Here is a 21,957-nt window from a genome sequence, read left to right as displayed (position 1 = left end):
CTGGCCATTTACAATATCCTTTTAAAATTTCCCAATAGTTTGTAAAATACTATAAAATATTATTGTTTCAAGATCAAAAGTCACATTTAACACATAGTACATCATGATTCATCTGTACATTTACAGAGGTTTAAAGCACACAAAATTGTGCAGATAACATACTGAAGTCTTTTACATACACTTCGTTGCATTCATAGCAACAAGATACAATAGATTCTGAATAACCAATAATCAGCCAAATTACTATGTACACATTAGGCAGGAAGCAATTAAACACTCCCTAATAGAATGTCACTTAAATTACTTTTTCTATGAAACACCCCTTCCCCACTACACACGCGCGCGCGCGCGTGCACACACACACACACACACACACACACACACACACTTCTTTAATTCTATTTCCATCACAAACATTACACTGATGCTTGTGACCACATACATAGGAAACCCTCAAACATCTGGTTTGTTACAGGGCAAGAAGTAACACAGCAACTCAGAGTGACTTAACACAATAATTTTCCAAATTTGGTTTTACTAAATCAGCTACTGGATGGTGGTTGCTGTGGAAGCATATTTAGACTTTCATGTCATGGACTGGAGGAAGAGGAGCAAAGAGCATTAACTAACAGCTTTATTACATTTGCCACTAAGTTAAATATTGGCTTTTGCCAAAATGAAAAAGTGTATATATCTGGAGGGGAAAGACCCTAAGATAATATTTAAAACAACAACAAGCCTCCTACTTCCTTTATCAAAACAGCATATTTTCACAGTCTACTTTATATGACTGTTAAATAAAACCAACTATCCTTTTGATTAACCATTTTAAAAATTCATTATTAATGGAAATAAAAGAAATAATTGAAAAAACTCCCAAATATAACTACTGTGTGCAGATGTAGTGGAAAAACCAGAGACCTGAAATATGGCAAAATCAGTGCTTCATAAACAGTCAATGGATTTTTCTAAAAATACTTTTTGCTAATGGCAAAGTTCAACACCTCAGAAAAACTCTGAATTAAGATCTCAGAATAAGTTTCCAAACTGTACAACATAGTTTCAAATACACTACCCTTGTTGTTTGTAAGGCCGCACTGAAGTTTAGCTTAACAGTCATGAGCCATGTGTTTGAACATCTTAGGAGAGGTGACCCACAAAGAAACAAATTTTTCCCTTGTTCACCCTGCTACCTGTGAAGAGGTATCACTGCTTTCTGGATAGCTCCCTTAAAGGTATCACCAGGAAAAATAATTCAGATTTGCTTTATTGAATCATCTGAAAAAATATTTAGACTTTATAAAGTGAAAAGGTTGCACTTTCAATTCTCTGAGAGTGTTCTCTTGTAAATCTATAACTAACCTCTCTAATGAGTATGTTATCCTATATAATAAAAGGCTAATATGCAAATCGGCCGAACGGCGGACGACCGGTCACTATGATGCGCACTGACCACCAGGGGGCAGATGCTCAATGCAGGAGCTGCCTCCTGGTGGTCAGTGCGCTTCCACAGGGGGAGCGCTGCTCAGCCAGAAGCCAGGCTCATGGCTGGCAAGCAAAGCGGCTGTGGCAGGTGCCTCTCCTGCCTCCACAGCAGGTGGACATCCCCCGAGGGCTCCCGGACTGTGAGAGGGTGCAGGCCGGGGCTGAGGGACCCCCCAAGTGCACAAATTTCGTGCACTGGGCCTCTAGTAGTTCAATAAACAAATATACCACGAGATGCGCACTCCCTGTTGTAGCTCTGCTATACAAAGTTGAGAGAGCTGTAGGATAATAGAATCATCTTTCTAACAAGTGTCAATTTTAAGAAGCCAGTGAATTCTGTATGCTGTTGACATAACTAGGGAAATTAAATGCACTACAGATCTTGAGTTGATAGTTCTCCAAGAGAAAGTGAGTATATCTTGGGTAGAGTATGAAGAACAAGAGGAGGCCAAGGAGTTGGGATTTTCCGGTATGCCTCCTTGTCTAAAACTGTCTTCAAATGAAGAGTTCAACCCTTACCAGGGTGCACATTCATGAGGCAGGATAACAATGAATGAGAGGCCAGTCCTCTTTCCACTTGTCTGGCATGATCTCCTGGCAAGGATGGGGTAGGTGTTTGCCAGGTGGCTCCCAGACAAGGTCTTTTTAGGGGAGTACAACAAGGCTTCAGTCATTGCTTTTCATAAAGTGCTTTGGGATCCTTCAGGAATGGGGGCTGGAGGAATATTATTACTAATTGGCTTCAACTTTCAAACCAAATGGAGCCATTTTCTCCAGAGTAATTATTGCTTTGAGCATCAGTGAATGTTCTTAAAACGAAATGGGTCTCATCTTTAAGTACCCACTTCTTAAAATACTCATTCCCTGGAGTGAACATTTAAAATTACTCTCTCCCAGATATCCTCCCCAATTAAGAGGATGTGATAGCCTTTTAAATGGTTGCAAGCATACACATAAAAGACTTTCATTTTCCGGGCTGCTATCCTTATGATTAGACAGTGAGAGTGAAATCAAAGCTGTCTGGGCCAACATGTGCTATGTCGGCCAGGCTGAGGGGACAGGCTCCTGACTCTTCTAAGACATTGGGGGGATGTATGGTGATGATGGCTACACTCATATCAGACTGTGAGCTCCTTGTAGCCTGGGAATGCATTTTATACTTGATTCTTTAGTTCTCTGTAGGACTTAGAATAGAGAGCGATGTGTGGGAGGGTCTTGGTCAATGATTTTTGAGGATTTTCACAAATGATGAGAGCTGGCTAATACTGGTGAGAATTAAGCATGTTAGAAAAACCATGGAAAAGAAGACCTGGGATAGGAAAGTTTCCTCCAGAGGCTCCCAGGTTGGACTTAAGAAGAATTAAAGTGAAATGTCCATCATATCCCAAATCAAATCAAACCAAACCAAACCATAACAAAACAAACAAACAAACAAAAAATCCTCATATATTGTAAAGTTTCCATAATGAGAAGACTGGCCAAGTGAATAAAAGACTGTGAATTAGAGAACACAATTTTCACTCACGAGAATGAATTAAGTTAAACTAAGCTCACAAGGTACAGGTGGAGGGAAGCTATTTGAACAAATAGCTAATTACTGAGGATATACCACCCACTTTTATATAGGAGTACTGTAGTGCTAGGAAAATGCATTTTCAAGTTGATTAAGCAAGCCCATTTAAACCTAATGTGCGTTATTCATTTCACGGGTGCGCATTTATTTTTCTCAGAGAAGTTGAAGAAATAACCCCGTGTCCTCAGTATAAATTAGTGCATTTGGATTTAATGCAATTTCACTTCATGAGTCATCATCTGATCCAGTATGCCAGAGCTTGCTGACCAATTGAGGGGCCCACGGAGGGGTCAGTCTCTGCTCTTGCTGCCTGTCAAATGCCTTCCTTCTAATTCACAGTCACAAACTTCTTTCCATGCCACCAGACAGGCCATGATCAGAGAATCATTTGGTTTCTTAGTTCTTGACAATTCCAGCAACTCATCTCACCCTTGTTGAACATATACAATCTATCTTATAATTAGGAATAAATAAACAATGATGCAGGTGGCTGTCATTTTTTGTTATTCGATAGGAATAAAATGGTATGTAATTTTAAATGACATTTCTCCCAAATTTGCATTTTAGTTAATTAGCTTAGATGTTTATTATATGAAATTTGAATTTCCTGGCAACGAGGAGCTCTGTGATATTGGAAACCTATTAGATAACAGGTTGAGAAAAAACGTTGAATTTGGAATTAGAAGTAGATAGATGATCGGAAAATAGTTAAGTAGCCCATGGACAAGAGTTGGTCTGTGCCAATTCCCAATGGGAGAGCCTGCTATGAAGAGGATGGTTCTGGGTTCTGAACCTAACTCTGAGACTAAACTAGCTCTTCAACTTTGAATAAGTCACTTAACCACTCTGGGCCTTAATTGCATCATCTGTAAATGCAAGGACTTAGACTAATTTTATGGTTCCTTCTAGCTCTAACACTCCATACACATAGAAATCACTCAGAAAGAAGAAAACTGCCTTTTAAAATTCTCCCAGGCATGGAAAAGGAGTTGCAGTGATTCCGATCAGATTCTTTGGGAGGTTGATTGAGTATAAAATCTCTTAAAAAAAAAAAAAAAGACTGAGCTCTGGACTTTAGTTTTCTAATGACCATAGGCCATGGGCCAAATCTGTACCTTTGCACCAGGGTAATTATTTATGTTTAAATCAAATGTTTCAAAAATGGAAGGGACCGGAATAACATTGTGAACAGGGGACTTCGTATGACTTCCCATGAGGACAGATGGTAGAACTGTGAGCATAGGAGTAGGGCCATAAAGAGCAATATTTAACCAAAATGCCGATGAAGCGGAAAAGGACCATTTAGAATATCAGGGAACTGAAGGGGTCTTGACTCCAGGACACAAGGGAAGGCTCATCATGCCTTTTTGAATATGCAGTGTGATTTCTCTTTGATTTGGGTTTCTCCTTTGTGAGAAACACAGGTGGGAGGCAATGAGACCAAACCAGGATTTTCAGGTGTCTTTGAGCACAGCCTTGGAGCCACTGGCGGGGTCTTCCAAGGAAAGATTTTCCCTGAGGCCCATGGACCAGCTGATGTCAGTGTAAAACTGACTTTGGAAAGGGCGGATTAAAAAGAGGAGGCCGCAATCTGTCCTGTGGCTTGTGACGTGGGGGTGAGTAGATGTGTCTGTGTGACTGTAAAGACTTCATCATTGCCTGGCCATATCTGCAGGGCACTTTCTCCTTCAATGACAATTCCATCACCTAAGAAATCTGGAGCAGATCCATGATCATTTTCAGAAACACAGCCCCCCATGGACTTAATAATTTTAGGATTGTAAAGAAAATACATTTTTGCTCATGTCTCTCTCCCGTCTCTTATCTTGACTACAATCCAGGCTTTCACTTAACTCAGCCCTCTTCTTGCACCCTGGAATAATATCCAGCCCCTTTTCATGCTTGAATGGGAGCTGAGTGTGCAGGAAGGGCTGCTTCCCGCCTTATTCTATCTTTGCAAGACAGAGCTAGAAGAGAACCATCCTCTACTTTTGTTTCTGGTGGTTTCCACACAGCACTAATTGAAGCAAAGGCCTGTCCAAGGCTTCCTCAATCAGATCGGTGCTGACAGGGAACCCAGGACAAGTCCACTTGACCCTGGGCCCTAGAGGTACAACCTGGGCTCCTTTCCCCCCAAACTCGTTTAAAGGTTTGGAATGGAGACAAAAACAATGCCAGTTTTTATTTTCATCTATAGGACTCCTCCTATCAATCACAGATTCAGGAAAGAGCCCTAAACCCAGGGGTCAGATTACAAAGCCAGCTGCAGAACTGAGGGTGGCTCGTTGGGCTGCCCTACCTTAGTCACAGGTGCCACCAAAAAGGAGGCATGTTGGGACGGTTACGTCCAGGACTCTAGGTTCATACAAAAGCTCCTCTATGCCTTTTGTAGGCTGAACTGGGAATGACACTGGCCAACTCTCGCCTTTACCCCAACTCTACTCTTACATAAAAAAATGGGGGAGCCTTGAACCTGTAACCTTTGGATTTTTTTTTTTTTCTAACATTCGAACCATTTGAAAATGGGTGGGGACATGGTGGGGGCAGGCTGGGTGATAGAAAATGCAGGGACTTGCTGTGGAATGATGCACAGCCGATCGTGGCCTCCCTAAAGCATGCTGCTGAGTATTTCTGACACCTGGGAGGTGGCCGGAGGCTCCGGGCTCCTCTCTGGGCGGGTGGGGCTGGGCAGGCGGGAGTGGCCCCCAGGAGGTGGCCTCAGGCTGGCCCAGGACTTCGCGTCCCTGTCCACCAGGGCCTCGGGGTACGGCTCCACGTAGATGCGGTGCATGGAAGGCCTCGGGTCCTGGAGGATGCTCTGCCGCCCCTCAGGGAGGCTCGCAGCGTGGGTCAGAGCCAGGCCCCGCGGCCCCTCGGCGGTAGATCCGGGCCGCTCAGCCTCCCCGGGCTGCTGGGCCAGGTCGCCGGCCCGGGACAGGTGCGGCGTGTAAACGCCCTCGGAGAGCGAGAGCGACTGCGTCTCACTGTGCATGCGCAGCCAGCGGTGGTGCCGGCTGAAGCCGCCGTAGTGCTGGTGCTTGGCCGGCTTCCGCTTTCCCAGGAAGCCCAGCGGCGGCGGCCGCGCGCCCGGAGCCGTTTTGGCGTGGTTCTTGGGCCCGAAGCCCGTGAGGGTCAGGCCGTGGAGGAACTCGGCACACGCGTGGTCTGGGTCCGGGCCCGGAACCTGGCCCTGGGGGTCCTGGTCCGACCCGGTTGAAGACTTCGTGTCGTGCACCTGCAGGACGTCGGGGGCACTGCCGCTTAGGCCGCTGAGCGCCTGCTGGGCGATGTCGTGCGAGGACAGGTACACCAGGTCCAGGTCTCGGGGGCTCAGGGCGTCGCTGGAGTCGTAGTCACTGTCGGTGGGGAGGAAGACTTCCGAGCAGCCTTCTTCATCCGAGCAGGGCTGCGAATCTGCTGAGGATGGGAGAAAGAAACAGGCTTGGCTGGGGGTGCTTCGCGGGCAGAGAGTCCATGCACAGCAGTTTGAGAACCCCTCCTCCTCCCCTCCTCCCGGGCCTAGAAGGGCCCTGTGCTTCATTTCATGGTTTGCTCTCACCTCCTGAACTTATTGAGCAATTTTGAACAATTTTCGTTGTGCGTTAGGGCTCTCTGTAAGAGATGTAGTGGGTCCTGTGCTTCGGGGGGAAGGAAGGAGAGGGATTCTAACAGGTTCACCTGGACAGCGTCAGGGGGAGAATGCGTCCTCATTCCCCACAGACGATTTTATTGATTTTATTACCCCTTGGGCATGTGTAGAGAGGATGACACAGATGGATGTTACTCGTTTGTCATTACCTATCCTTCAGATATAAGTTTTTTTTGTTTTGTTTTGTTTCGTTTTTGCTAGAACTTAAAAGGGGGGAACGGAAGACCAGGAGGCAGTACAGTGGCTGAAGTCCGGAAAACCTGGTTTCAAATCCTAGCCTTCCTCCACCTGTGGTCTTGGGGAAGTTACTTAGCTTCTTTGAGCTTCAGTTTTCTTATCTGTAACGTGGGGATGATAATAGAACTTACTAAGGGTGACTGTAAAAAGTAAATTGATTACATGTGTAAACACCACGTTGTAAGGTGTTTAAAAGGGGGGAAAAAAGTAAGGCCAAAACACAAAACAAGCAAAATCAGAGACAAAAACAAACCTTGAAGTGCATGCTGTGATGACCATACGGGAGCCACAAGTTTAATCCTATAGGCAGTTGTCATTGCATGCACTAATTATTTATATGCTTTCCCCCAATCAGGTTGTATATTTCTGTAGGGCAAGGACTGTCTTAAAATCCTTTGAATTTCCCACAGAACTCAGCCCATAATAGGTACTTGATAAATATATGCTAATTTTGAAAACATGCAAGTGCACTTAAAAAGAAGAACTCTCTAATCTACAAATCTGAGACAATCCCATAAGATTTAAAAATGGACTTTAATAAATTTTTAAAAAATATTATTTTTATTGATTTCAGAGAGGAAGGGAGAGGGGGAGAGATAGAAACATCAATGATGAGAGAGAATCATTGATTGGCTGTCTCCTGCACAGCCGATCCAGGCAATCCATGCAAATAAGATCCATGCAAAGAACTGGTAATTAACTTGAGTTGAACTTCTCTATTTATCTGATCACTGTGTCTGTTCAGCTGTCCACATGTATTCTTTTGTGTCCATAATAGTAATAACAAGAACTGTGGGCCAGTCGTTATGCTAACTGTTCTAGGCACTTCATCTTATTTAATGCTTACAGCTATTCCTGTTTTGCAGATAAGGATATTGAGCCTTAGGCTTACTCAATTTTCTAATTCATATAGTTGATTAAATGACAGAATAGGAACCCATATGCAGATTTGTCTCCCTCCAAAGAGCTGCTGTACTGCCATTTGCCTTAGTATTTGCATGGCTTTCCATGGAAGCTTCCTGAGGAGTTGGACTTGGCTCATCTAACCCACTTTGTTCAGTTCTATTAAGTTCTTAGTAAGAGTGTCTTGACATTGCTGCTGCTAGAGAATCATTAGGTCTTGTATTACTTTCCTGTGGCTGCTGTAGCAAATAATCACACACCAGGTGGCTTAAGACAATAGACATTTATTCTCCCACAGCTCTGGAAGCCAGAAGGCTGAACTCACGGTGTCTGCAGCACCACACCTTGGAGGCTGCAGGGGAGAACTTTCTTGCCTCCTCCAGCTTCTGGTGGCATTCCTTGTGGCTGCATCACTCCAATCTCTGCATCTACCTTCATGTCGACTCTCTTCTTTTTCTTATAAGGACACTCCTCATTGGATTTAGGGTCTACCTGGATAATCCAGGTTGATCTCATCTTAAGACTCTTAATTACACCTTCAAAGACTGTTTTTCCAAATAAGGTCACATTCACAGGTTCTGAGGGTTAGGACAGGAACATAGCTTTTTGGGGCCTACCATCCAACCCACTAGAAGTCTGTCAAGAACAATGACTATAACTAGGAGCAAATGCTGAGGAGTTTGTGACACTTTTTTTCTATTTCCAGACCACAGGTTAAACACTCTGAAAGGAGTTTGCACTTTGACCTGTCAGCCTACAAATAGTGAACATTTATTGTTTTCAGGAGACTAAGGAGTATATGAAGGCGTGCTTTAAAGGGCTGATATTATTATAATATTTCAACAGACCATCATGTTTTAAGACTTAGTCTCAGGAAGATCCTGTGCTGATTTCCCCAGGTGGAGTTGGTTGCTCATTTCTCTTGGCTTTTATAGCATTTTATTTATATCTCTGTTGCTGTATTTATCAAGGTTTATTATAAATTATTCATTAGCTTATTTACCTACCTCAGTGAATTATGAACTCTATCCAGCATGCCTGTGTCTTATTCATCTCTGCTTAGCAAATGTTACAGAAGTCAGTCAGTGAAGGAATAGACTAAAGAAGGAGTCAAGCTAAGGGAAATGTAGGATCTTCTGTATTTCCCAGATCATCTAATCTGAACTTGGACATGTGAGCAGACTGTGAGGACCTCTTAACTAGACTGTGACTGAATCATCATTGTATTATTAGCTTCTTGTGCTGTATTTGGTACATTCAAAGCTCTCAGTAAAATATGTTGTGTTGAATTGAAACTGAAACCAATATTGAAATCTGGGAGCATAAAGAGTGGTAAAATTTGGCATCTTAAAAAAAATACTGAAAGCGGCCCAAAAAGAGCTAAGTTACTTAATTTGCCATAGAAATTCCTGAAAACAGTCACCCAAATCATTTAGTTTTATATTTGACTTGGTGAGTCAGCCCAGTTATAGCAGAAAGAACAATTGTCTTAAAATTAGGTAAACCTGTACCAAAGTCCTGTCTTACACTTTGCTGTGTATATGATCTTGAGCAAATCACTTAGCCCCTCTGAACCTTTCTTCATCTGTAGCCTATAGGTAATTATGTTGCCTACCTTCCATAGGTTCTATGAGGATTAAATTAGTTTGTTAAAAATACTTTAAGTGCTTTATAAACAGAAGGTGTCAATATTATTGAGATCCTTTCCAACTTTAAGTAGAGAAAAACTAGAAAATATATCAAAAGGTGGCTCATTAAAATACAAATCAGTAATCTGATAAACTTCAAGATTTTGATGTGAGAATGCTGTTAATAATAAAAGAGAACAACAATCTCTTGTATGGTGTTTTGTGTTGGCGATGACCTAGTCTGGTACTGTATTTCTCAACCTAGATTTGGCATTGCCTTAGTAAATGATGTAACTTCTTTACTGTAGCTTTGAGGAGCAAGGGAGCTAGGAATAAATCAAGAGAAGAGCTAGTTATAACTGTAGTAACCCAGGAAGGAGATGAAAAAGGGCTTGGGTATGGAGTGGTAAATATTATCTTACACGTTCATGGACCCACACTTGGGAAACACTGTTCCAGTGGGAATCTAAATATTTGACTTCCATGGTGGTTGTATTGTTTATTATAAGACTTAGTGGAACCTATTGCTTAGAGTGGGATACCCCTCCCAGAACAATCTCCAGGATGCCAGCCAGGGCACTGAGGAGTTTCCAAGGACTTAGGCCACTGCACTCCCTCCCTTCCTGGAAAAGAATGCAAAGTGCAGCTTCCATCCCCAGATCCAGCCATATGCTCCATTAAGCATTGGAGGTGCCTTGCCCAGTTGTTATTTTAATAAACCTGGTTGTGCTCCTCGGTTTCCTTTAGAGGGCCCACTGGGCAGGCTAGCACTGGTAGAACCTTGGTTTCCCTCTGGTTGACCCAGGAGCTGTTTGATGAAAGTTCTGCCCATAGTATTAGTGCTGGCTTAGGAAGCTTGGCTTTCTTGCCATTGTAATGGGTGTTGCAACTCCTGGGCTCTGTGGATCAGGCCAACAACAGCAGGGTAGAGTTGATGTGGATTTTGAGGGCGTTATGGAGAGATGACATTTCAGGAAAGAATAATTGATTTAAAAGCTATTGCTTTTCTCTTAAAAGCAGGGGCCATGGCAAGACAAAAAGAAAGGAACAATAAGCAGCATTTGTTCTAAAAATGTATCTTCACATTTTTAATGTATCTCTGTCCAAATTTTTGTTTCTTTTGTGCTTCATTGATTCTATTCCCACCGTGTTTAAGTAGAATTTAAACAATTTGTACATAAAGAATTTTAATAAATCTCTCATCAGGCCTTGGGTAGAACCTCCAGGGTTTGTTCACCTTGTAATTTTCCAAGAGAAATAGCATCTTCAGGTTTCTGTTGAATTTTCAGGCTGTTTAGTTTATGCCATAGTGTTCTTAACGTCATCTGGGAAAAGGCTACCAGGAAGCTCAGGATAATCTTCAAGTGCATCGGAAGGAAACAACGCCCCACTCCCCTCAGTTGCCTCACCCATGCGTCAGTAGGAGAAATAGCAGTATCGGAAAAAAAATTACTGCTGCCTGTGACCACTATACCCACAGAAAAGGAGTGGAAGAGAAAATACCCATGTGATGGACCAAATCATTCCATCCCCTGCCTTGCACTGCCTTTTCTAGGAGCCAACTTTCCCCCTTGGGTCCTTGGGAGATGCTTAATTTTAATTGACTCAGAAGAGTTGTACTTCATGTTTGAAAACCACACAGAAAAGAAAAGTAAGTTAAAGAGTTCCACTACTCCGCCCCCAAATCCCCCACTACCCACTCCAGATATACACAGACAAATCCAAGGTAATCAACGGCCTTAAAACAGAATCTTGGCCTGGCACCAGAGGCCAGGCTTGTGATAGGCTCTGTAATTCTCAGAAGTTAAGTGAACCCTACCCACACAGAATGGAATTATGTTGCAAACTTTATCCTGTAAGCAACCCAGTGGGGATGCTCTTCTAAATTGGACTTTTTTTTTTTTCATAAATGGTTTCCAAACAAAAGTCATCACCTTAGTGGAGATGATAGAGTACGCAGGAATAGATTTCATTGCTCAGAAATGCTTTTCTTTTTGTGAGGGGATAGGATACTAAATATTTCTCTCAGCTCTCAACAGTTTCCCTGTCACTGGGTTCCATTTTTCATTTGCTGCCCTCCACATCTTTGTGTTTCACAGCCCATGGAATCTTGGCTTCAGAGAAATAAATGGGCCCAAGAGAGAGTTATATTTTAAGAAACAGAATGATGATCGCTCACATTTTAAGCTAATAATAAAATCTGAATGTAATTGGCCAAATCCTCCCAGCAAGGAGTGTGTATAACCCATCATCTGGCCAACGTGAAAGTTTGGCACTCCTGTGGCATAGGACAGGCCACCCTCATACAGCCAGGGGGGTACCACTTAGGACCCTGGGGCCAAGAGAAGATTAAACATTGGGAGAATTCTGTGAGCAGACGGCAGACGAAGGTGGAAGGAGAATTGAAGAGTTATTTGTAGAACTACGTGAATTGTGGAATGGCAGAGGACATATCTAGCCTGCCTTTAAAAAATGCCCTTTCAACGCAATACCTCTCTAGCTACTGCCCTTCCTCCCTCTTCTTTTTCACAGCCAAGATTTTGAAGAGTGTACTCGTACTGGTCCCCCTTCTTCACCTTCCACTTGCTCGCCGATCTACTTTTTAGTTTCTAGCTCCTTCCCTTCATAAACTGCTATCATCAAGATTACTGATGACTTTCTTGTTCAAAACAAAACAATAGAAACTTTTCAGCTTTATTTAACCTTTAACCATCGTTTGACATGTGTTAGTTTCTGTGACACCCCTCTCTCTCTCTCTAATCTTCTTTCTCTGGTTGGTCCTTCTTGGTCTAAGATGTCTTGCTGTTCCTTCCATAGTCTCCTCTTCTTACTACACCTACTCTCTCTAGGGAATCCCAAGTATTTTTGTAGCTACATTATTCATATATCAATAATTCTTAAGTCTACATTAGTCCAGTTCTCCTTCCTGAGCTCCAGACCACGTATGTCCTGTCTGTATGTCCTGTTTTCTCCTGAATGTTTCCTATTATGTGGAATGTCCCAAAACTCTCAAATTCAATGTGCCCAGTCACCCAAGCTTGCTTCTTCTCCTGTCTAACTCCCCCCCTTTTTTTTGCAAATGGCATCATGATGTCCTGAGGCAGTCAAGCCAGAAAACTTGGTATTTCCTCGTTAATAGTTTCCTTATTGACCTCCCCCTTCCAATATTGTTCTTACACAAATAACAGTCAGCGTTGGTTTTAAAGAGTAATTCAGATTATATCAATCCTTGCTTAAAAGTTTCCAATGGCTTTTCAGACAAGCAAAATCCAAACCTCTTCCTATAGCTCCTGCCTTTCTCTCTGCCCCTCTCTCATTGCTACCCCTTTGTTAACTCTGCCTCAGTGACTGGCCTTCTTTCCATCCCTCCCCCATTTCAGAGCCTTTTGTTGTTTTGTTGCCTAGAATATTCCAATTCCAGATTTTTGCCTTACTGGCTCCTTTTTCTGTGGTTGGTTTGAATGTAACTTTCACAGACAAGTCTCTGCTGATCATCCCTGGGAATTCAGTGCTCTCCCTGCCCACCTGGATTGCTCTTTTGTATTATACATTGGAATTTTCACTATCTGAAATTATCTTGTTTATGTTTTCATTGTTTGTTACTCTGCTTAGAACAGAGACTTCGCTTTGTTTATTACTATATTTCTGTTACTTCAGAGAGTGCCTGGAACATGGTGATTAACCAAAAAATATTTTTTTTAAGTGAAAAAAAAAAGCACAATATACTTAGATTCTGACTGCTTACAGTTCTCTGCACTAGAACATAGTTGCACATTCTGCTTCCTCTACTTCTTTGCTTTCCGCTTTTCCCTTTATTTTTGGTTCAACTCCTGCTGTCCTTCAGTACGTGACTTTGTTACCTCCTCCAGGAAGCTCTCTTTGATCTTATGAGTTTAACACCTCCAATAGATTCTATAGCACCCTATACATATCCTTTTCAGAGTACATATGCAATTATCAGAAAAAGTTTTGTTAGTCCATTAGACTAACTTCTGTTAGGGATGATGTTTTAAGTCAGTGGGAATCTGTAAAAATACACTTGAGAAACTGTACTTAAAGAATTCTTTTGTGGCCCTAACTGGTTTGGTTCAGTGGATAGAGCATCGGCCTGCGGACTCAAGGGTCCCAGGTTTGATTCCGGTCAAGGGCATGTACCTTGGTTGTGGGCACATACCCAGTAGGGAGTGTGTAGGAGGCAGCTGACCAATGTTTCTCTTTCATTGATGTTTCTAACTCTCTATCCCTCTCCCTTCCTCTCTGTAAAAAAATCAATAGGAAAAAATATATAAAAGAATTCTTTTGTGGAATTATTTGCTAAATCATAGAACCCTTTGGTAATATAAATTAGCCGTCTCTCAAGTTCTTCCACTTGCCCAGTGTTGATTTTCAGTGTGTTTTTTTAAAACATAGGAGCATACACAAACTTACTTATAGAAAAGACTCATATCCTCACTGAAGTTTTCTTTAAGAATAATAATAACATTAAATATGGTACATACAATTGATTATTATATACCATGCATCTCTGACATAGATTATCTTATTCACAAGTAGCTATATTATTCTCATTTTACATCTGTGGAAACTGAGACTCATGTAGTAATCTGTTCAAGCTTCTGTAGCTAGTAAAATAAAGCTGGGATTTGAATCCAGGTCTCTGAATTCTGAGCCCAAGCTCTTTCTACTAACTACACCATGCTGCCCCCTATGGGACAAGCCCACGTTTCAGTGCTGTTTATTAAAAATATCAATTATTATGGTAAGGCTTACAAAATGGGAACTCTTATAAGCTATAGCAGCGCTTTTCAACCAGTAATAGGTATTGAATGTTTTAAAAATTCTTGTGATACACTGGTTGAAAATTGCTGAACTATAGAATTAAGAAAGATGCTTTGAATGCCATTATTTTAATTGACTAAAAAAGAAAGGTACTAATTTCAACATGTCCTAGGAAAAAGCATTATATTGCCTTTGACTAGTATGCTTTCTCTCTGTTTATAAGAATATTTTTTGTAGAGATTTGTGATTAGCATTTGCTATGTAAATTAAAACTTGATTCCCAAGAGTAGAGGTGACTTGTTTGTAAGGTGTCTCCTGCTTGCTGTATCCATGGTGGTGCCAATCTACTTATTTGGTCTTAGTCTCCAGATTCAAGTTTATCCAGGGTTTCTCTCTTTTCCACCTCCCACCCCAGGACACTGGTGCCATGTGGGTAAGAAGTTTTCCCTGAACTCTTAGTCAGGTGGACCTACTTCCTGCCTCATTCTTGTCAGCCCTATTTCCTAGAGGCTAGGCCTACTCTCCTTCCTTACCTGGCTTTGGTCAGATTCCCTCACTGACTTGGCCTGCACATGGTACTGCAGCCCTCTCCACTCCATACTTCTGAGGCCTCATCCCTGCTCTGTGTCCTTTTGTATCTCGGAAGCTTGGGATAGAACTGGGCTGAATCTTTCCTACCCTAAATGGCGTTGACCTCAGGTTACTGCCTTTGTTTCCTTTCCCTCCATTGCTCCAATTTTGTTCCCTCTATGCTTTTAGACTCTTACACTGAGCAGTGTTTCCTATTGCTTGATGGGACCAATGCCTCAGCTCAAAAGAAGGTTATCAGTGGAGACAGGATTGAGAATATGGTGGACTGAAATAGGTAACTTTAGATCATATTACTTACAACTCACTGCCTTTCTTCTGTGCATCTCCGGGGATGGGGATGGTGATGGAAGACAGTCTATATGTGATGATGTAGAGCTCATCTTCTTTAGGTTCTGCTCATCTGAGGGGTCTATAAGCTTAGTGATGGGTAAGCCTGACATTGATTGTTTGTATCTTGCATACTGTAGAGCATCCATGATCCATCTCATTTCACGCCAAACTTCATCTATTTGCTTTGAAATAAAATGGTAAAAGACATTGTTATCAAACCAGTATTAAAAAGAAGTTTCCCTGAGGGTCCAAGATGATACATTTTGCACTGTATTGGTTTTGATCAAGAGTAAAATATTTTCAACATAGGTTTGCTAAGTTAGAAAATACTTCTTTATAATCACTCATGTCTTGCATACTTACCTAAGAAGCTATATCATTTAGTTCAAATAGCAAAAGACCTGGATTCCAGCTGGAATCCACCACTTACTAGCTCTCTAACAACCTTTTCTAAGTCACTTCACCTCTTTGAGCCTTCATTGCCTTATTTGTGAAATGTGGACAAAACATCTCCCCTTTTATACCTCACAAAACTGCTAAGATAATTGAGTGAAATGATGAATCTGAAAGTGTTTAGTAAAAAGTACATATGAAGTGTTATTAATTCTCAGCATATAATGAAATATTCCTTATAGGGCCTTAATCTATACTTAAAGAATATTCTTTAAATAATATCCATAAACCTGGTGCTCCCAACAGAGTAGAGTCTGAAACTGTGACAGTCAGCCATGCTCAGAGTGACTAGTTAGTGAACTAGTGAATGGCACTGCATGGTTGATAGCCATTTCCTCTTGCTTTCTAGTTCTGTTCTGCCCTGCAGTGACAGGACTTGGCTGAGTATCCAGGGCTGGTGATAAGTTTGAGCTTTAGGCTTTGTTACACAGTGAGTTGGGCAGGAGGTTGAGCAGTGGGCAGGCCCAGGAGGAGGCACTAAGCATTATAAAGGGGGAAGTCTGAATGAAGTCCATCCAGAGTGGGAATCCCAGACAAGACTCAGACCAGTTTTCTTGATGGAACTGTTGCTCTCTCATCTGGCTTTCATTGGTCCTACCTTATGTAACATACCCTTGTCTCAGTGTTGTTTTAAAAGTACTACGTGACTGTGGACAGTTTTTAGAGTGCCTGCTAAGGCAGGGACTGTGCTTTTGTATCTGTTACTCTTGACCATGCAGAATAAAATAGGTGGGTACTCAATAAATGATTGCTCAGGGAATGAATGAATGAATGAATGAACGAATGAGTGATTACCTAAAGATTTCTACCATCAAACAGAGTTATGAGGACTAAGTAAGATGATGTTGGTGAGTGCACTTTATAAACTGTACATGTTATAAAATTTTCAGTTGTTGCAATGACAATCATAATTATTGTAATGGGCCGAATGTGGCCTCTCAAGAGATATGCCCATGTTCTAATCCCTGGAATATGTGAATATGGCATACTAGAGGCCTGGTGCACAAATTCGTGGATGGGTTGGGTCCCTAGGCCTGGCTAGTGATCAGGGCCAATCGGGGCCATCTTGCCCAGTCCTGATTGGGGCCAGGTCAATCAGGGCCTGCTGGCCAGGGGGAGGGATGGGAGAGTGACTGCGGGAGGTTGGCCGGCTGGCCAGGGAGTGGGAGGGGCCGTGGGAGGTTGGCCAGCCAGCCCTGATCAGGGCAAATCAGGGCTGGCTGGCAGTGGGGAGGGACCTTTAGAGGGAGGGACCGTGGGAGGTTGGTCGGCGGTGGGAGCGCACTGACCACCAGGGGGGAGCTCCTGCGTTGAGCATCTGCCCCCTGGTGGTCATTGTGCATCATAGCAACCAGACGTTCCACTGTTTGGTCAATTTTCATATTAGCCTTTTATTATATAGGATGATAAAAGAGTAAAAATTACTTTATATGGCAAAAGATATGATTGATTAAATTAAGGATTTTGAGAGGAGGAGTTTATTGTGGATTATCTGGGTGGGACCTAATTCCAATGATAAATGTCCTCATAAAGACATTCGTACAAGAGTGAGGCAGAGGGAGATTTGTCAGACAGAAGAGAAGGAGACAACGTGGCTATGCAAGCAGAGGTTGAAGTGATGTGGCCACAAGTCAAGAAGCTGGGAGAAGCATAGAGCAGATTGTCCTGTAGAGCCTACGTAGGGCGTGTGGCCCTATCAAGACCTTGATTTCAGATTTCTGGCCTTCAGAATGGTGACAATAAGTTTCTCTTATTTTAAGCCACCCTGTTTGTGGGAATTTGTTACAGCAGCCACAGTAAACGAATCACAATTATTAATAGTAACTACTTGTTCTCTTTGGATAAGATTGTTTCTGCCTATTGCTGAGGATCGATAGTGAGATTTAGTGTAGAAAAAATTTTAAAATTACTACTATGTGTAGAAACAATGTTTATTTCTTAAATTTCCTCAGTAATGAAGTGAAGAGATATTAACTGAAGAAAAATTAAAAGCATAGGTACAGAGAAACCTGTAGACTGAATTTAACAGACTTAGCTAAGTAGCTTTAAAAGAAGTACAATTTTCACCCATTTTACCTTATACTGTTGATCTAAAAATAACTGACAACATAATCCCCCTGATTTTAAGGTCCAAATTCAGCTTCTAAAGACTTGCTGACATGTTTTTAAAAAGAAAGACCATGAACTCCCTACATCTATTGGTTAAAAGTTCTGCATCTATTTCTCACCCTGCCTTTTAAAAATTTTGGTTTTCATCCCATGAATTACACCCCTTTCTCTGTACTCAGGCAAGATAATATTTTTATTAAAATGTAAAGGTGATTGGTTTTCTCAGAGTACAGTTACAAGGTGCTTGAGGGGATGATAGATTGGCTATATTTAATGAGCTGTGTTTCTATTACAGCTTAGGAGCATTTGAAGCATTACAGTATATAAATTATAGCCTAATTGCCCTTTAGGCTTTAGCAGCTCAAACTATGCCGAACTCCAAGTCTCTGCACTTTGACATTTCTGCTGCGTGTGCTGTCTATAAAGCCTGTCTACCTTATCTATGATTTTCTGCACCTTCCTGGTCCAGCCCTTCCCCTTTCTGGCCACACTCCTTGGCTTCTTTTCCTCACTGTATTTACATAGACTCCCTTGCTCTTTACAATGTTTAGTTTGTGTAGTAACTTCAACACTGTCTTAGATCTGGAATCATACAAATGCTCTCACTGCTGGCGGTTGCCTCTGCAAGTTATGGTGTGTGGTGGGCTGAGCTGTTAATGCCACTGGATGAGTGGCTACAGCTGGTTTTCATTCTGAGAGAGAGAGACTGAGAAGCCCCAAATAGATAAGGGGATAGGTAGTATCACATTGTCTTCTGTCAGTTAAGGTATCCATGCTATATGGAATGAGGCATCCCACTGAAGGCTAAGAGTGCAGAGAGGTGGTCTGGTTTTATCTTGGCCAAGAAGTGGTTTTTTGAACCCTTTGGGAATTGGCTTTTATCCATATCTCTGTGTACCTGGCTGGGTGGAAGGAGTATGTAGAGGGCTCTCAAGTTACCTACCTGCTTTGGGAGACCAGAGCAGGCTAGAACTTTGAAGAATTCCTGGCCTGCCTTTATTCATCCCACTTAATGGTGCAATGAAAGGGAAGGAGAAAAAGGCAGTGGAGCCCAAAGCTGGGTGACAAAGAAAGGAGCAAGGGTAGTAGCATCAGGGAGTAAGACTTTGGTGGGGAACTCCTGGAGGGGCTTGAGAATGTGACAGCCTGCAGAAATTCAGCCTTCTTGGAGGAACCGACTGAATTCAGGGAGGCTTACGTGGAATAAAGCAGAAACCGAACCTAAGGCATGGTTAAAAAATGCTTCTCTAAAAATATTTATGGTGGTTAAAGAAGCTATGAAGTCTTATAGTCAACCAGGCCCTTAGAAGTCATCTAGTCCAGCCGTTGCCAACCTTTCGGACCTCATGGACTACCAGTGGTCCGCGGACCACCAGTTGGCGACTGCTGATCTAGTCCAATCCTTTCATTTTACATGTGAGGAAATAGAAGCACCTGGAGATCAAATGAATTGTTCCATACTGAAAGGTTTATCAGAAGATTCCAGACTAAAAATGTATGTTGATTGACTTCTGGTCATTATTCTTATTCTCTTCCACTGTCCCTTATATTAGGTTCAAAAGATAAGCCAGTCTTTCATGTTCTCCTTATGCTTCATTCTTCCTTTACCACCCCCACCCCTGTGTTCCACTTTTACTGGAAATAAAATAAATGCTGTAAATTTTTTGAGTTTTTAAATGGTACATTCTCAGGTCAAGAGAGCAAGCAACTTCCTAAAAGGTTTATTTCTTTAATTTGAGAGGTCACCTGAGATATCTCATTTACAGGGTGAGAGGACTTGGATAGGATTTGCCTGCGCACCACTTTGCAAGTATATTTCAAAATCTTCTTCCTGAGTACTTAATAAATTCCAGGTCTTGCATATTTATATTTCAAAGCATTTTCCCTTCTTATTAATGAGTGAATAAATGAATATATAATTTATTAGATACTTATGTGCAGGCATTTTGCTGAGTGCTTTACATGATTATCTTGTTGAATTCTCTCAGTAACATTATGAGCTAGTGTTGTTATTATTATCATCCCTGTTTTACAGATGAGGAGGTTGGGAGTTAGAGGAACTTATTTGCCCAGTGCATAGTATTTTCTCATCTTAGGTCATCATTATTTCTCGCTGGATGGTTCTAATAGCTTTGTATGTGATTTCTCTGCACTTAGTCTTCTCCATTGAGAATGGGTGCTTAATATAAACAGCAAGTATGGCCACACCCCTGCACACGGGAGGACTATCCTGCCCTGCTTGAATCTATCCTCAACATCTAAGAGAACCTATAATTTACCTTCTCCAAAACTTTGGCCAGGTCCCTACTGTCTGCAGAATAAAGTGCAAATTTCTTACCCTGACCTTTAATAAAACCCTTGTAATCTGATCTCATTGCTACTTTTATTCTTTCCCAGGTTCTTACTATCACCCTTCACTCAATTTATGCCCCAACTTATCTTGACTACTCATCATTCCCAAGTACTATTTTTCTGTACTTTCTGCCTTGTCTGTTTATACTTTTTCTTTGGATTCTCCCATCCCCCAAGTCTATTTGTTAGTTTGAGAAGAGCTCAATAGTTTAACCTATCTCCCTAGGCTCAGCTCAGATCTCAGATATCAGTTACATGCTCTGTGGTAACCTCTCTTATACCCACAAATGTAAGTTCATTTTTACTTCTTTGTGTATACAGAACTTTTTAAAAAATTTATCTTTTGGCACCTAACTCATCTTACAAATTGTATTTATACACATTTCTTGTCTCCCCTAATGAATTTTAAACACTCTAAGGTTAGGTACCATGCCTAATTCAACTTTATATTTCCCTTACAGTGCCTGACAACTGGATGTTAAATAAATATTTATCATAGTGATATTTATCACAGAGCTATTGTACTCATTTTGTGAATTGGGTAACTATAGGCAGAAAGATCGTAAGATTTGTCCAAGGGATTTAGAGGCAATGTCAGACCAAATTCACATTTTCTTGATGACTAGTTAGTACCTCTAGCACAAGACACTGAGGTGGTTACTGTAAGGTCTTTCCAGACAAGACCATGGACAGGGAATACACTTTTCTAACCTCTGTAGCTACACATTAAAGTGTCAAAGTGTCAAAATGCTGTGAGAAAGAACTTCAAAGCATGAGGAATCTTAAGTCCAATGTGATTTGGGTTAACATAAACTAGTGGATCATTTTCTTCTCTTTTTCTTTGGGGTAAGAGTTAATTAATACAGTGTTTCTGTTGGATTTGTCAGTGGGCTACTAGGTAAGAATAATATTCTGATCACTACTTCTTGTGGCAGTGATTTTTCTCTCTCTATGGGAAACCACTGCTACCCGCCACAGTGGCTGATGCAGCTCTTAGCAACGCTGTGATTTATCTCTAGCTTTTTCTTAAGCCTTTGTTTCAAAATGCACATTTCCCTGACTTCTGGATTTTCACCAAATCAACAGGATCCTTGCACACTGTGGTCTTTAAATTAGCCTGGATGGCTGTTCTTTCTCATACGTGTTTCTCATCCCCACCCTGCCTTTTCTTCCTTCCTTTCACCTCAGAAGAAACAAACTATTACCTGAATGAAATCTAAAACTTGCTGGTGTCTTTGTTTGGCAGCTGCAACCTCGCTGTCTGAGATCGCTTCCCTCAGGGACTGTTGGGTATTCAGAGAATCCAGCTCCACAACAGCAGAAAGGCGGCAATACAGACTAATAAATTTCTCCCTGTAGCTGCAAAAGTGAACTGGAAAATGGACAAGCAAAATAAAACATGTTAAGATCTGGTATCAAAATAGAGAAATTCATACCTCAGAGAAAACAAGTTGAATGAAAACATGATTTATTAATCCTATCAGTGGAAAATATTAAGCCATAAATAAATTATAAATGTGCTCTTAAGGAGCCAGTTGTCTGGTTTTAGTCAGACAGTATTCCCTTTTAAGGTTTACCAAGTCCTGGAAAGGTATGGGGAAATGGGGTTGGCTCAAGCTGCAGTTTATGATGCTCAGCCCCTAAAGTTGGGGCTGAAGATATATGCACATATATATGTATATATCATATATAAATTATTTATATATTGGAGAAATGAGTTTGCTTATCACTTTAAAGAAAAAAGCCAAGTAACAGTTTGAAATTTAGTTTTGATTCCCATGTCTGATTTCCAGTATGTATTTTGTATGCTTCTCTCCAAGGCCAGAAGTCCCAGAAGATAGGAGTAATGTTTATCTCAGGGTATCTTT

General features: G+C 41.6%; 1 protein-coding gene and 1 long non-coding RNA gene across 2 annotated transcripts in view; one reads left to right on the top strand and one right to left on the bottom strand.

Annotated features, from left to right (window-relative positions):
- Positions 1-5,242: 5,242 nt before the first annotated feature.
- ANKFN1 (ankyrin repeat and fibronectin type III domain containing 1) overlaps positions 5,243-21,957 on the bottom strand; it is a 221,931-nt gene continuing 205,216 nt past the window's right edge. The window contains exons 17-19 of the mRNA XM_054709322.1: positions 21,295-21,461; positions 15,147-15,357; positions 5,243-6,475 (exon numbers count right to left, since the gene is read on the bottom strand). Coding sequence (XP_054565297.1) covers positions 5,667-6,475; positions 15,147-15,357; positions 21,295-21,461 — 1,187 coding nt within the window. The 3' untranslated portion in view covers positions 5,243-5,666. The remainder of the gene's footprint in view (positions 6,476-15,146; positions 15,358-21,294; positions 21,462-21,957) is intronic.
- Positions 6,279-21,957, top strand: part of LOC129147384 (uncharacterized) — a 125,643-nt gene continuing 109,964 nt past the window's right edge. Inside the window, exon 1 of the long non-coding RNA XR_008554756.1 lies at positions 6,279-6,362. This is a non-coding gene — a long non-coding RNA (uncharacterized LOC129147384). The remainder of the gene's footprint in view (positions 6,363-21,957) is intronic.

Source organism: Eptesicus fuscus, chromosome 20 (genome assembly GCF_027574615.1).
Source record: "Eptesicus fuscus isolate TK198812 chromosome 20, DD_ASM_mEF_20220401, whole genome shotgun sequence".
In the NCBI taxonomy this organism is placed as follows: domain Eukaryota; kingdom Metazoa; phylum Chordata; class Mammalia; order Chiroptera; family Vespertilionidae; genus Eptesicus; species Eptesicus fuscus.
The sequence above is the reverse complement of the archived record's forward strand: the minus strand, read 5'-3'. Positions and strand labels throughout refer to the sequence as shown.